At 43.0% G+C, this 15,246-nt stretch overlaps 1 protein-coding gene across 1 annotated transcript in view; it reads left to right on the forward strand.

Moving 5' to 3' along the window:
- LOC139374099 (UPF0606 protein KIAA1549-like) overlaps nucleotides 1–15,246 on the forward strand; it is an 83,791-nt gene that overhangs the window by 67,163 nt on the left and 1,382 nt on the right. Inside the window, exons 14-21 of the mRNA XM_071115094.1 lie at nucleotides 1,650–1,664; nucleotides 2,418–2,638; nucleotides 3,414–3,649; nucleotides 7,362–7,506; nucleotides 8,954–9,274; nucleotides 10,814–10,866; nucleotides 11,382–11,524; nucleotides 13,526–13,674. Of these exons, the coding sequence (XP_070971195.1) occupies nucleotides 1,650–1,664; nucleotides 2,418–2,638; nucleotides 3,414–3,649; nucleotides 7,362–7,506; nucleotides 8,954–9,274; nucleotides 10,814–10,866; nucleotides 11,382–11,524; nucleotides 13,526–13,674 (1,283 nt within the window). The remainder of the gene's footprint in view (nucleotides 1–1,649; nucleotides 1,665–2,417; nucleotides 2,639–3,413; nucleotides 3,650–7,361; nucleotides 7,507–8,953; nucleotides 9,275–10,813; nucleotides 10,867–11,381; nucleotides 11,525–13,525; nucleotides 13,675–15,246) is intronic.

Here is a 15,246-nt window from a genome sequence, read left to right on the forward strand (position 1 = left end):
AGGAGAATAGAGAGACTGAGGAAGAGATACAAGCAACTGATGGATAGACCAGGAGCGAAGGAGAGACAGAGAGAGACAGAAGGAAGAGAGACTGCGTTAGTGTGAAAGGGGGGTAGGCCAGCCAGGTACAGACTGAACCTGACTCACCACAGAGGAAAGGTTCCAGCAGTACGACGTCACATCCCTTCCTCCTGCAATCTGCCGTACACTCACACACACTCACATTGTGTCTTACCAACACACACACACTGCCTCTCTCACACACAGACTGCCTCTCTCACACACACACTACCTCTCACAAACACACACTACCTCTCGCACACACACACTACCTCTCGCACACACATTCTACCTCTCAAGGCTGCTCCTCAGCATGCTAAACACAGCCTCCGTCCCTTTTCCCCTCAGTCTAAATAGGCTTAGCTGAGGCTAGGAGACCAAATGTTATTATCAGCACTGGCATTTCTTCTTCTAAATGAGTTGCTCTGTCCTCTGTCTGTCCTGATTCTGCTATATCCAAGACCTGACATAGCACTCAGAGTAGTGTATACACATGGTCCAAGACCTGACATAGCACTCAGAGTAGTGTATACACATGGTCCAAGACCTGACATAGCACTCAGAGTAGTGTATACACATGGTCCAAGACCTGACATAGCACTCAGAGTAGTGTATACACATGGTCCAAGACCTGACATAGCACTCAGAGTAGTGTATACACATGGTTCAAGACCTGACATAGCACTCAGAGTAGTATATACACATAGTCCAAGACCTGACATAGCACTCAGTAGTGTATACACATGGTCTAAGACCTGACATAGCGTATACACATGGTCCAAGACCTGACATAGCACTCAGTAGTGTATACACATGGTCCAAGACCTGACATAGCACTCAGAGTAGTGTATACACATGGTACAAGACCTGACATAGCACTCAGTAGTGTATACACATGGTCCAAGACCTGACATAGCGTATACACATGGTCCAAGACCTGACATAGCACTCAGTAGTGTATACACATGGTCCAAGACCTGACATAGCACTCAGAGTAGTGTATACACATGGTCCAAGACCTGACATAGCATATGCACATGGTACAAGACCTGACATAGTACTCAGTGTAGTGTATACACATGGTCCAAGACCTGACATAGCACTCAGAGTAGTGTATACACATGGTTCAAGACCTGACATAGCACTCAGAGTAGTGTATACACATGGTCCAAGACCAGATATAGCACTTAGAATAGTGTATACACATGGTTCAAGACCTGACATAGCACTCAGGAGCGTATACACATGGTCCAAGACCTGACATAGCACTCAGTAGTGTATACACATGGTCCAAGACCTGACATAGCATATGCACATGGTACAAGACCTGACATAGCACTCAGAATAGTGTATACACATGGCCCAAGACCTGACATAGCACTCAGAGTAGTGTATACACAACTATGAGGAGATAGAGCTATGCTAAGACTTGTATTTTTTCTAATGTCTGAGACTGTCTCTGACCTAGGTCTATTGAAATGTGAGGACAAACTGTAGCTTATGTCAATATATTTCAAACAGGATTGCATTCTTTTTAACTTCTATCTTGCTTTCTGTCTGCTGTTTTCCCTTAACTTTGTGGCTTGCAGGAAAGAATAGAATTGGTAAGAGTTATTCTTCTGTCTGTCGGTTTTGTAGACATGAGGCTTTGTGACTTGTAGCTGCTGTCTGTGTGACCGTGATGTGACGTCCATTATGTTGTGATTGCTTTCTGTTGTGCATCTCATCAATAACCAGTATTGAGCTGTCACCTCTCAGAGGTGGGGAACAATGAATCTTGAACAACAAGCTTAGACCTTTTTATTGTAGTTCCTTGTAGGCTACCAAACATCTGAATAAGTGTCTAACATTGGTAAACATCAGACTTGTCATCATTACAAATCATCTGGTTAATGGTTAAATGATTCATCCAATTCAGTGCTGAAAAGAATCATCTGTGCACAGAGAATGCTAGTTAATGTAAAAGAGAATTTGAGAACATTTGTTCTCATTGACTTCCCTTGCTGAATAAAGGATCTACCCCCTGGTGGTGTAAAGAGTTACATGACACCTGTGACTTTTTTTTATTTAACCTTTATTTAACTAGGCAAGTCAGTTAAGAATAAATTCTTATTTACAATGACGGCCTACACCGGCCAAACCCAGACGACCCTTTGCCAATTGTGCACCGCCCTATGGGACTCCCAATCACGTCCAGTTGTGATACAGCCTGGAATCGAACTAGGGTGTCTGTAGTGGTGCCTCTAGCACTGAGATGCAGTGCTTTAGACCGCTGCGCCCCTCGGGAGCCCCTTCAAACTTCCAGACCTTGCCTGGTTGTGATGTTGACCTTAATCAATCTCCCTGGTCTCCTTCAGGTCCTCCTCCCATGAACGGCCATGACGAGCATCTCTCCTCTGCCTCCATCTTTGAGCATGTGGACCGCATGTCGCGCTCGGCCGACGGCACCCGTCGCCTGTCCAATAAGATTCAGCTGATCGCCATGCAGCCCATGGCTGTCCCGCCCCAGCACCACAGCCCCACTGTCAACGGTATTAACGGCAGAGGGCCAGAGACACACAGCAGCTTTAACAAGGAGGTGAGACACTGACCCGCTCACACACTAACACTCTTACTCAGACATGTATACAGGTTACAGTAATGTCATTCATTACCTTACATGGAGCATGTATAAACAGTAGACGTCTGTGATCCTCTCTCCCTCCTGTCTGGACATACAGAGAAAATGGATTTTATGTTAATGAGACTAACCTACAGAGTGTAGAAAACATCAGGAACACCTGCCCTTTCATGACATAGACTGACCAGGTGAAAGCTAGGATCCCTTATTGATGTTAAATTCACTTCAATCAGTGTAGATGAAGGAGAGGAGACAGGTTAAAGAAAGATTTTTAAGCCTTGATTGTATGTTTGTGCCATTCTGAGACTGAATGGCAAGACAAAATATTGAAGTGCCTTTGAACGGGGTATGGTAGTATGTGCCGGGCACACCGGTTTGAGTGTGTCAAGAACTGCAACGCTGCTGGGTTTTTCACATCCAACAATTTCCTGTGTGTATCAGGAATGGTCCACCACCCAAAGGACATCCAAACAATTTGACACAACTGTGGGAAGCATTGGAGTCAATATGGGCAGCATCCCTGTGGAACGCTTTTAACACCTTGTAGAGTCCATGCCCCGACAAATTGAGGCTGTTCTGAGGGCAAAAAGGGCTGCAACTCAATATTAGGAAGGGGTTCCTCATGTTTTATACACTCAGTGAATATAAATCATGGTTAAATGAAATATACATTATGTATAGTAAAGTTGCGTCTGGCCAGGTGTTTCTCACTGCAGTCATGTCTATTATTTAGATCCAGGTGGCGTTGAGGCATAAGTCTGAGATCGAGCACCACCGTAACAAGATCCGTCTGCGGGCCAAGAGGAAGGGTCACTATGACTTCCCTGCCATGGACGACCTGGTAGACAATGGTCTGACCACTGACCCCAAGGACCAGGACCACATCTACCACAAGGCCCAGATGCAGATCGACAAGATCCTGAACCCTGACATCCACATGCCCTCACTGTTCATGGAGCCTAAAAAGAGGTCAGGTTTTTTGGGGGTAGGGGAGGGGTAGGGTGCACACAGGGAGGGGTGTGCGTACAGTAGGCAACATGTATCGGAGAAAGCTGCACACTGCAAAAAGTTCAATCTAAGCAAGTCTAAAGATCTGATATTGAGTGATAATTCACTTAAAAAAAGGTTTTCTTACCAAGCTAAATTATCAAATGCCATATTTCAAGATATTTTTAAAGATATTTCACCTTGATCGTCTTAAGTGTAGTTTGTACCTTTTATTTAACCAGGAAAAACCCATTGAGATCCAGAGTTTTTCAAGGGAGACATGGCCAAGGCAGCAACAATCAATACATTACATAATTAAAACATACAACAATACGATACAACAACATGATCCTGCCTAAGAAAAGCATTTACACTCCTCTGTAACAGAGTCCACCATCAATATTTTTAATTAATTCAGGGTCACTAACATATCTAGATGAAGCATGGATTGTAGATTATTCCATGCGTCTGGTGCACAAGAAGAGAAGGCAGTCTTGTCTAATACTGTGAATGTCCTGGGGACTTTAAGTAGCAACCACCTAGCAGACCGGGTATGGTAACTGCTGCTGGTGAAGGAGACCAGACTACAGAGGTAAAGAGGGAGTTCACCCAAAAGGGCTTTGTAGATGAACACATACAAATGTATCTTTCTGCGCATATAAAGTGAGGTCCAACCTACCATTTGGTACAAAGTGCAATAGTGGGTGAGTGACTTGGCATTTGTAATAAAGCGCAAGGATGCATGTCCAGTCCAGTCTCTGCAAGACGGAAGTTGAATGCATATACACAAGTCACCATAATCAATTACAGAGAGAAAAGTGGCCCGAACAAGCTTCTTTCTATCCATAAGCAAGCCTTATTATGAAAATAAAAACCCAATTTCAATTTAAGCTTTGTCACAATATTATCCACATTAACGTTAAAGGACAACTTGTCATCCAACCAAATACTTAGGTATTTTTTTATTGAATATCCAAAACATACAATATACTTGTAGTGAGGCCGCTCAACTACTACATCATACCAGTCATCCAACAGACTCCCATTCAGAGTGACACACAGGAGCATCCAGGGTCAATGCCTTGCTCAAGGGCACGTCGACAGATCTCCCACCAGGACAAATACCTAGGTGTTTGTAGGAGGACACTTTTTCAATGGATAAGCCACCAGATGTGACAATGCTAATATTCTCTGGCAGAGTTCTAGCTCCGGTAAAGGTAATGAATTTAGTTTTTTGTATATTCAAGACCAGTTTTTCAGTGACTGAGAAGCAGTCTAGAGCTCTTCAACAGCCTGAACCAGAGAAGGAGCACATGAATATATGACTGTGTCCTCTGTAACTTTGCTGGTTGCATCCCATTTCCCAAATCATGAATAAAAATTGAGAACAACACAGGAGCTAAACGGAACCCTGGGGCACACCTCTATTAATCTCAAGAAAGCTAGTTCCTAAATGACTTGTATTACTCTTTTTTTGTTGTTAAAATAAGCTAAATTATCTGCCAATGACGTTAGATAATTGAGCTAGATAATTATTTTAAAGTTAATTATCACCCTTGTGATATCAGTATGTCTGTATGTTTCTCGTTTTAAAACGGATTTTCAAGAGTATTAGTCATCCATCTATTTTTGCAAATGACTGTCAGAGAAAAATCATTTTTGGAGATGTTCACCATCCAGAAATATTTTGACAAATTTGTTTTGTTGTTTGTTGTGATAACTTTGAACTCTGGAGAAACTTTCAGTGTCTTTCAGATTGTTCCGCATTGCATGCGTTTAGCAGTCACAATGAGGAGAAATCTACCAGTGTGAGAGACATTTTGACATTTGACATTTTCCACATTTTGTTATGTTACAGCCTTATTCTAAAATGTATTAAATAAATAAAAATCCTCATCAGTCTACACATAATACCCAATAATGGCAAAGTGAAAACAGGTTTTTAGAAATGGTAGTACATTTATAATAAAATAAAATTAAAACAGAAATAGCTTATTTACATAGGTATTCAGACCCTTTGCTATAAGACTCGAAATTGAGCTCAGTTGCGTCCTGTTTCCATTGACCATCCTTGAGATGTTTCTACAACTTGGAGTCCACCTGTTGTAAATTCAATTGATTGGACATGATTTGGAAAGGTACACACCTGTCTATATAAGGTCCCACAGTTGACAATGCATGTCAGAACAAAAACCAAGCCATGAGGTCGAAGGAATTATCCTTAGAGCCCCGAGACAGGACTGTGTCGAGGCACAGATCTGGGGAAGGGTACCAAAACATTTCTGCAGCATTGAATGTCCCCAAGAACACAGTGGCCTCCATCATTCTTAAATGGAAGAAGTTTGGAACCACCAAGACTCTTCCTAGAGCTGGCCATCCGGCCAAACTGAGCAATCGGGAGAAAGGCCTTGGTTAGGGAGGTGACCAAGATCCTGATGGTCACTCTGACAGAGCTTCAGAGTTCCTCTGTGGAGATGGGAGAATCTTCCAGAAGGACAAACATCTCTGCAGCACTCCATCAATCAGGCCGTTATCGTGGAGTGACCAGACGGAAGCCACTCCTCAGTAAAAGGCACATGACAGCCACCGCTTGGAGTTTGGTCAAAAGGCACCTAAAGATTCTTACATCTGGAGGGCACCTGGCGCCATCCCTACGGTGAAGCATGGTGGTGGCAGCATCATGCTGTGGGGATATTTTTCAGCGGCAGGGACTGGGAGACTAGTCAGGATCAAGGGAAAGATGAATGGAGCAAAGTACAGAGCGATCCTTGATGAAAAACTGCTCCAGAGCACTCAGGACCTCAGACTGGGACGAAGGTTCACCTTCCGATAGGAAAACAACCCTAAGCACTCAGCTAAGAGAGCGCAAGAGTGGCTTCGGGACAAGTCTCTGAATGTCCTTGAGTGGCCCAGCCAGAGCCCAGACTTGAACCTGGTTGAACATCTCTGGAGAGACCTGAAAATAGCTGTGCAGCAACACTCCCAATCCAACCTGACAGCTTGAGAGGATCTCCAGAGAAGAATGAGCGAAACTCCCCAAATACAGGTGTGCTAAGCTTGTAGCGTCAGACCCAAGAAGACTCGGTTGTAATCGCTGCCAAAGATGCTTCAACAAAGTACTGAACAAAGGGTCTGAATGCTTTAAAACTTATTTTGCTTTGTCATTATGGGGTATTGTGTGCAGATTGAGGGGATAAAAATCTATTCCATTTTAGAATAAAGCTGTAACAAAATGTGGAACTATTCAAGGGGTCTGAAAACTTTCCAAATGCACTGTATAACATATTATAAAAATGCTCCTTCAGTTTGCAAACATGTTAGGGAAACAGAAAAAGCTATCTCCCTTAAATAATAAACCCTGAACAGTCTGATGTCTCTATTCAAATTGCTGGGATTCCATTCCAAACGACCAGTATATGATTCCTGGCCTACAAGTTTTGATTCTGTCTCTGTGGTTGCATCTGGAATAGAACCCTATTCCCTATATAGCGCACTACTTTTGAGTGTACTTCTTTTGAGTGCACTATAGGGAATAGGGTGCCATTTTCAGACCAAGTGGTCAATATTTGTGAGCTATAGGGAATAGGGTGCCATTTTAGTGTGTTTGTCGATGGGTGTTTTCTCTGCCATGAAGTGAGGGAAGCAACTGTATGTAAAGGTGGGCTACTACTCTGTATTGACATGTGTCTCTCAGTGGCAGGGGGAGACGTTCTCCCAAGCAGAGGAAGAAGCACCAGTTGAACGGCAGCCTGACTGACGCAGACAAGGACCGGCTCATCTCCAACGACAGTGACGGCACCTACAGGAAATACCCTGGGGTCAACAACGTGGCCTATGTGGTGGGTATACCTGTGGAACATATTGTATACACCAGTGGAGGCTGGTGGGAGGAGCTATAAGGACTGACTCATTGTAATGGCTGGAATGGGAAATGGAACAGAATCAAACATATGGAAGCCACGTTTGAGTCCGTTCCATTTATCCCATTCTATATTCCTTCTATAGCTCCTCCCACCCGCATCTACTGGTACACTCACACAGACAAACCACTCACACAGACAAACTACTCACACAGACAAAAATACATCAATATTCCTCCAATGGAGATCTCAACCAGAGCAAGGATAAAAGGGTGCTTTAAAAGAGTACCATAATGTTAACAGAGAGCGATGGTCCGGGTCCAGACGTAACATACTGTACATTAAACATGAATGTTAATTTCCCCCCTCTCCTCTCTTAACATTAGTAATACATTAGAAAAATTGAGTCTCTTATTGTCAGAGTTAGTACGGTCAAGAAAATCCTGTCATGGAATTTTAAAATAGTATTTTCCAGGCCTGGAAAATTTTGGGAAATTATCAACTAAAAATCAACATATCAGCCATGGTCAGAATGACACTTCAGCAGTCTGTGTTTGCAAGACGAGTGGGCCGTCGGACATTGCAGCATCAGGTAGACCTAGCCTATAAAATATGATACAGAACAGACTAACTATGTAGCCATTTTAAAACAAATGTTGTACCCTCTAGTTAACTGATAGCATGTATTATTGTTTTCGTCATCTCCCCAAAAACTTTCCACCGACATCACAAATAAGGCCATACAAAGTAGATGTACTTTTTTTAACGATTCATATGATTCATTTAAACAATTATTTTTGACAAAACAAACAATTCACTTCGCCATTGTCTTAGTTGGGATTCGGTTCAATCGTGGTGACTCTAATCATTTGCATTAGGAAAAATATTAGATTTAATGATGCCTCCAGTTGATTTGGGCACCCAGTGTATTGGCATCAAACGTATTTGGTTGTAATGTTGCAGTGTTTTACATCACGGGGGGTCAACCATCATCCAGGAGCGCTAATGGGTGCGCAGGGTTTTATTCCAGTCCCCCTCTGGCAAACTACATTTTAGAAATGAGCTTCTCAACCAGACCTTGATAAACTGGCTCTGATGTGTTTGAGCAGGGCTTGATCAAAAGCCTGCACACCCAATTTCTCTCCAGACTGAGGGTTGACCACATGTGTTTTATACAGTTGCCTAACATGTATTCTACTTTGGGGAGGGGGGGGGGGGTTGTTAAGTTCCTTGCTCAACAACAGGAGAGGGTATGGGATCAGAGAGCAGGCGCACAGTGTCTATTACATTACACTTACTTTTGTATACGTACATAGAGACGCCGCCAATCGTTGGTCATGGAAATTTGGTTAAATGTCGTGGGGAAGTCATGGGAAAGTCATGAAATTCCATCTCAAAATGTGTATGAACCCTGTATTGTTCCCAGTCGGACCCTGACCAGGCCCCAGAGTCTGGGACCCCCTCCCCCAACGACGACGTGTTCCTGGGCCCCATCTCGCCCCCTCCGGGGCACGCCCCTCAACCTCCCCCCTACATGCCCCCCCAGCCCTCCATCGAGGAGGCCAGGCAGCAGATGCACTCCCTGCTGGACGATGCCTTCGCCCTGGTCTCCCCCACCTCCCAGGGCAGCACTGCCGGCATCACCCTGCCCGGTGTCAACTCCAACCCCCCCAGCTCCAGCCCCCCACCTCGTGGTGGAGCCCGCCCCTGGGGTACTACCTACCCAGCCCTGAGCCCGTTCTCCTCAGTAAGTACTAGGCCTTTCAATAGACCTATTGATTACCTAGCACAACTGAACTGTAAATGTGACTTCAGCCTGCTCTGGAATACTCTAGATATATGTTCTGATTTAAATTAACTCTGATTATATTAGAAAGATTTACAATATTATATACACTGAGTATACCAAACATTAGGAACACCTTCCTAATATGGAGCATCACCCCCCCTATTTGCCCTCAGAACAGCCTCAATTTGTCAGGGCATAGGCTCTACAAGGTGTCGAAAGTGTTCCACAGGGATGTTGGCCCATGTTGACTCCATTGCTTCCCACAGTTCTGTCAAGTTGGCTGGATGTCCTTTGGGTCGTGGACCATTTTTGATACACACAGGAAACATTTGTGTGTGGAAAAACCCAGCAGCTTTGTAGTTCATGACACAAACTGGTGCGCCCTCTAAATGGCACACGTACACAATGTCTCAATTGTCTCGAGGCTTACAAATGCTTCTTTAACCTGTCTCCTCCCCTTCATCTACAATGATTCAAGTGGATTTAACAAGGGACATCCATAATATTTTTAAATTGTTATTTAACTAGGCAAGTCAGTTAAGAAGAAATTCTTATTTACAATGACGGCCTACCCTGGCCAACACTGGGCCCATTGTGCGCCACCCAATCACGGCCAGATGTGATGTAACCTGGATTCAAACCAGGCACTGCAGTGGCGCCTCTTGCACTGAGATACAGTGCCTTAGACCGCTGCGCCACTCAGGAGGCCAATAAGGGATCATAGATTTCACCTGGACTCACCTGGTCAGTCTGTCATGGAAAAAGCAGGTGTTCTTAATGTTTTGTATACTCAGGCAAAGGAGCAGTATATCATAAATTATGAATCAGGGAGTTTCCAGTCCTGATGCAACGGCTTCAAACAAATGCCAACACTATATTTATAGTGGATATGCCATCACTTTAGATTTACACTGCATTCCTTTCTTAAATATAACACTGTCTGCTGTTCAAAATTCATTTTAGGGCATTTGAACCAAGACCAGAACATATATGCTGCAGATTATAGGCTATTTGATCAGAGCAAATTCAGCTGCTATTCAGCAGTCTATTCAGCTGCTCTAAATAAATATTAGACCGTTCCTGTTTTGTTTTATAAAGTTCACCACCTTTCATTTGAAATGAATTCAGAGAGTAAGAGCTCTGTCTAAAACCAGCCCAATATATAACCAGTTAGCTAGCTCAGGTGTAGAAAGAGTTCTGAATTCCTCTGTTCTGGTTCAAATAACATCCAACAGAAACCAGAAAAGCCTTTCCTGCAAAACACCAATTACTGTGCTGTACGATTCTAGACTCTCAGCCAAAATGTATTAAAGGGTCATGTAAAATTCAGTCAATAGAAATACCCATGTTATGCTCCAGCTTTATCTTGATTTATTCTGGGTTATTGGGTGATATCTGTTTTGATTGTACATGATCTGCAAGCTTCAGGGATGTCCCTGGAGTCTACCCAGTGTCTGTGTGTCTTTGTCCTGACAATATGCCTGTTTCTCTCCTCAGAGATACGCTGAGTTAGGAATGTCCCCTCCTTCACTCCAAGGTTTACTACAGAGGTGAGTAGCTTACCACAGATACAATATCATGTGTATATGCGTCATAATATGTTATTGAATGTAATACTATGTGTAGATAACTAACTCTGAGAGAAAAGGAAGAGTATTGTTTTCCTCAGATGACTCTAGGCTACGTTGATCCATACATTATCTATAGTTGTTTAGTTGGGGGATGCTCTCCCTTGCAGGTGTTTATTCGCAGGCCAGGGAGTTGGGCCTCATACATGATTTAGTCTGGACCATCTTTATTTGATGGGCTCCTAACTACCCAATAAAACACAGACATGGTGGCGATTGCTTTGGTCTATCTTCTTTTGGATAATTGATTAGTTTACACACCCACGCAAATACTTATATGGAGAGACACACGTATACACGTCACACACACAAACACACATACCACACATACCACACACTGAAATATTGACCGACACTTCTGTACAGTTGATGCACGATACAATGGAAGCTATGATATTGTTCTGTAGGAACAGTATTTGAGATTGTGTGTATTTCAGACAGGGCCTGGGCTCCAACTACCCACCAGGTGACCCAGGACATGTTGACCAGCTCCCTCCAGAGAGCCACTACTCCACCAGGGGCCTGTACACTGAAGACCTGCCCTCGTCTACCAGGCCACGGCCAGTAGGGGGCACCACAGGTACACATATGCGTGCATGCATGCACGCACACACACACACACACACAGCTCAACATTCACTGAATGTATGCCATTGTGTTTAACCCAGACCACTCACCCCCTCCCATAAACCTGCCAGCCTCAAACAGCCTTGTCTCTATTGAATCATTAAAGAGTCTGGGGTTGGCTGTTGGCTTGCTGTGAGAGTTCATATACAGTTGAAGTCGGAAGTTTACATACACTTAGGTTGGAGTCATTAAAACTCGTTTTTCAACCACTCCACTTCTTGTTAACAAACTATAATTTTGGCAAGTCGGTTAGGACATCTACTTTGTGCATGACACAAGTAATTTTTACAACAATTGTTTACAGACAGATTATTTCACTTATAATTCACTGAATCACAATTCCAGTGGGTCAGAAGTTTACATACACTAAGTTGACTGTGCCTTTAAACAGCTCGGAAAATCCCTGAAAATTATGTCATTGCTTTAGAAGCTTCTGATAGGCTAATTGACATAATTTGAGTCAATTGGAGGTGTACCTGTGGATGTATTTCAAGGCCTACCTTCAAACTCAGTGCCTTTTGTTGATCTCATGGGAAAATCAAAGGAAATCAGCCAAGATCTCAGAAGAAAAATATTGTAGCCCTCCACAAGTCTGGTTCATCCTTGGGAGCAATTTCCAAATGCCAAAGGTACCACGTTCATCTGTACGAGCAATAGTATGCAAGTATAAACACCATGGGACCACGCAGTCGTCATACTGCTCAGGAAGGAGACGCATTCTGTCTCCTAGAGATGAATGTACTTTGGTGCCACAAGTGCAAATCAATCCCAGAACAACAGAAAAGGACCTTGTGAAGATGCTGGAGGAAACAGGTACAAAAGTATCTATATCCACAGTTAAACGAGTCCTATATAGACATAACCTGAAAGGCCGCTCAGCAAGGGAGAAGCCACTGCTCTAAAACCGCCATAAAAAAGTCAGACTGCTGTTTGCAACTGCACATGGGGGCAAAGATCATACTTTTTGGAGAAATGTCCTCTGGTCTGATGAAACAAAAATAGAACTGTTTGGCCATAATGACCATCGTTATGTTTGGAGGAAAATGGGGAGGTTTGAAAGCCGATGAATACCATCCCAACCGTGAAGCACGGGGGTTGCAGCATCATGTTGTGGGGGTGCTTTGCTGCAGGAGGGACTGGTGCACTTCACAAAATGGATGGCATCATGAGGACGGAAAATTACGTGGATATATTGAAGCAACATCTCAAGACATCAGTGAGGAAGTTAAAGCTTGGTTGCAAATGGGTCTTCCAAATGGACAATGACCCCAAGCATACTTCCAAAGTTGTGGCAAAATAGCTTAAGGACAACAAAGTCAAGGTATTGGAGTGGCCATCACAAAGCCCTCAATCCTATAGAAAATGTGTGGGCAGAACTGAAAAAGCGTGTGTGAGCAAGGAGGCCTACAAACCTGACTCAGTTACACCAGCTCTGTCAGGAGGAATGGGCCAAAATTCACCCAATTTATTGTGGGAAGCTTGTGGAAGGCTACCTCAAACGTTTGACCCAAGTTAAACAATTTAAAGGCAATGCTACCAAATACTAATTGAGTGTATGTAAACCTCTGACCCACTGGGTATGATGAAAGAAATAATAGCTGAAATAAATAATTCTCTCTTCTATTATTCTAACATTTCACATTCTTAAAATAAAGTGGTGATCCTAACTGACCTAAGACAGGGAATTTTTACATGGATTAAATGTCAGGAATTGTGAAAAACTGAGTTTAAATGTATTTGGCTAAGGTATATGTAAACTTCCGACTTCAACTCTATATGTGGACTCTGCCTGATGGAGTGCTGGTGCTGCACAGAGTGCATTTCAACTGAAGGATTGCATCAAAGCATATTAGAAATGACAGAGGATTAAGTGTAAAAAATGGCTGAGGGTTGATGTGTTTTTTGTGTGTGTGTGTGTGTGTGTGTGTGTGTGTGTGCGTGTATCTGTTTGTAGGTAACCAGCTCAATCACCTGAACCAGGTGGATCTTGGGAGCCGGATCAAGGGGGGGTACCCATTAGGTGGCAGGGCACCTCCAGGTCAGACTGGAGGCTCATTCTGGGCACCCTACTCTGACGGTGACTTCAGACCCACCAGAGACCCTGTGAGTCCTGCTCTGGCTTCACACTGCCTTATGAGACTTACTGTACCTCCATTTTCCTCTTCAAGTTGTCCTCTAAATATACAGGAAAATGGCATGCTTGTTGTTCTATACTCTATTGCTGCTGCATATCTGTTGGACTTCTGTAGATCTGGATGTTGGTTCTGTCTGTCTTTGGCTATGCCAGATTAAGTGATATGACATGCTATTCTATAAAATCCTTTCTCCGTAATTAATATTACCTGATTGAGCTAATCATGTAAATGTAATTAAATAGAGAGTCGGGGCACCACGAAATAATATTTATAGAGCTGTTATCTTCCGAATATACTCTTAAAGACCTAGTAATATTTTACATCAATAGCAGTCAATATTAATCTTCACCTTAATTCAGACTCATCTGAAAATTGTAAATTCTTGGTTATCTTCACGAACCCTGGCTAACAAGTTGAATCAGCAATACAAAATTGGGTTTAATTATTTATTTACTAAATACCTAACTAATCACACAGAATTACATATACAAAGAATGAATCATATCTTGATTACAAATTACGTCATAAAGGAAAATGTCCCTAGCGGGGACAGATATGACAGCTGGTTACACAAAAGAAAAGGGCTGGGTTTGAGTGAAAGAGCGGGAAGACTGAGGGACAAAGGGAGAAGCTGTGCTATCGTAAATACAGCATCTTATGCATTCTAAATTACGGCCCATTTGGAAAATGAAAATGCAATAAATATTTACTCTGAGCTGCACTTCGGTAGGTTGGTGGTAGATGGAAGGCCGTGTTGCCAAACCGAGTCCTTTGTCCTTTCAAGAATGTCTCTGGTGGTCAATATGATACGTTGTAGTAACGTCGTTGTGTGGTAGATGGGATACTCTGTCTGTTCTTTCCTAGCCCGCGTTTGCAGCTGCTGTTGCTAACTCAACGGCTAGGAGGTATCACTTCTGTAGTGAATAAGAGTTCAAAGTTCATACCATTCACAACCAAAGCTCACGCTGAGGTTGCCTTCGTTCTGTAGTTGACATGTTAGTCCTTTTAACGCAGAGGCTGTAGACCTCACGTACTTGGAACAGGAGGTTATATTGTCGTCAAGGCTTTATATAGGAAGGGAGAGGAGGGCGTGTTTGAAACGTTTTATAACCTATGTCCCTTCACAGGGGCGAGCTACTGATTGAGCAGAGCCCTAACCTTATGAAAACCCAAATCTCTAAATTGGAAGCTAAAATTACATTTAATCTCTTCACCAATAATTTTATATTCAAACATTTAAATTGAACAACAATTCCATGTGAATCCGATAAAAACAATGTGCAGACCTTCCACTGTAGAGTTTATGTCATCTTATGATTGATGAGAATGTCTCAGATGACAACCGAACTGACATCATATTCATTAAGTACTACCGCATATGTTCAATTGGTCGGAATAACAAGAATATAGTTAATTTCCCCCCACCTTCTGATGTTCCCAGAATCTCTATGTTAACCAAGGGATTTTCAAATTTCACATCAGTAGGGTAGAGAGAGGAAAAGGGGAGGAAGAGGTATTTATGACTGTCATAAACCTACCC

The sequence above is a fragment of the Oncorhynchus clarkii genome, chromosome 2 (genome assembly GCF_045791955.1).
Source record: "Oncorhynchus clarkii lewisi isolate Uvic-CL-2024 chromosome 2, UVic_Ocla_1.0, whole genome shotgun sequence".
Lineage (NCBI taxonomy): Eukaryota > Metazoa > Chordata > Actinopteri > Salmoniformes > Salmonidae > Oncorhynchus > Oncorhynchus clarkii.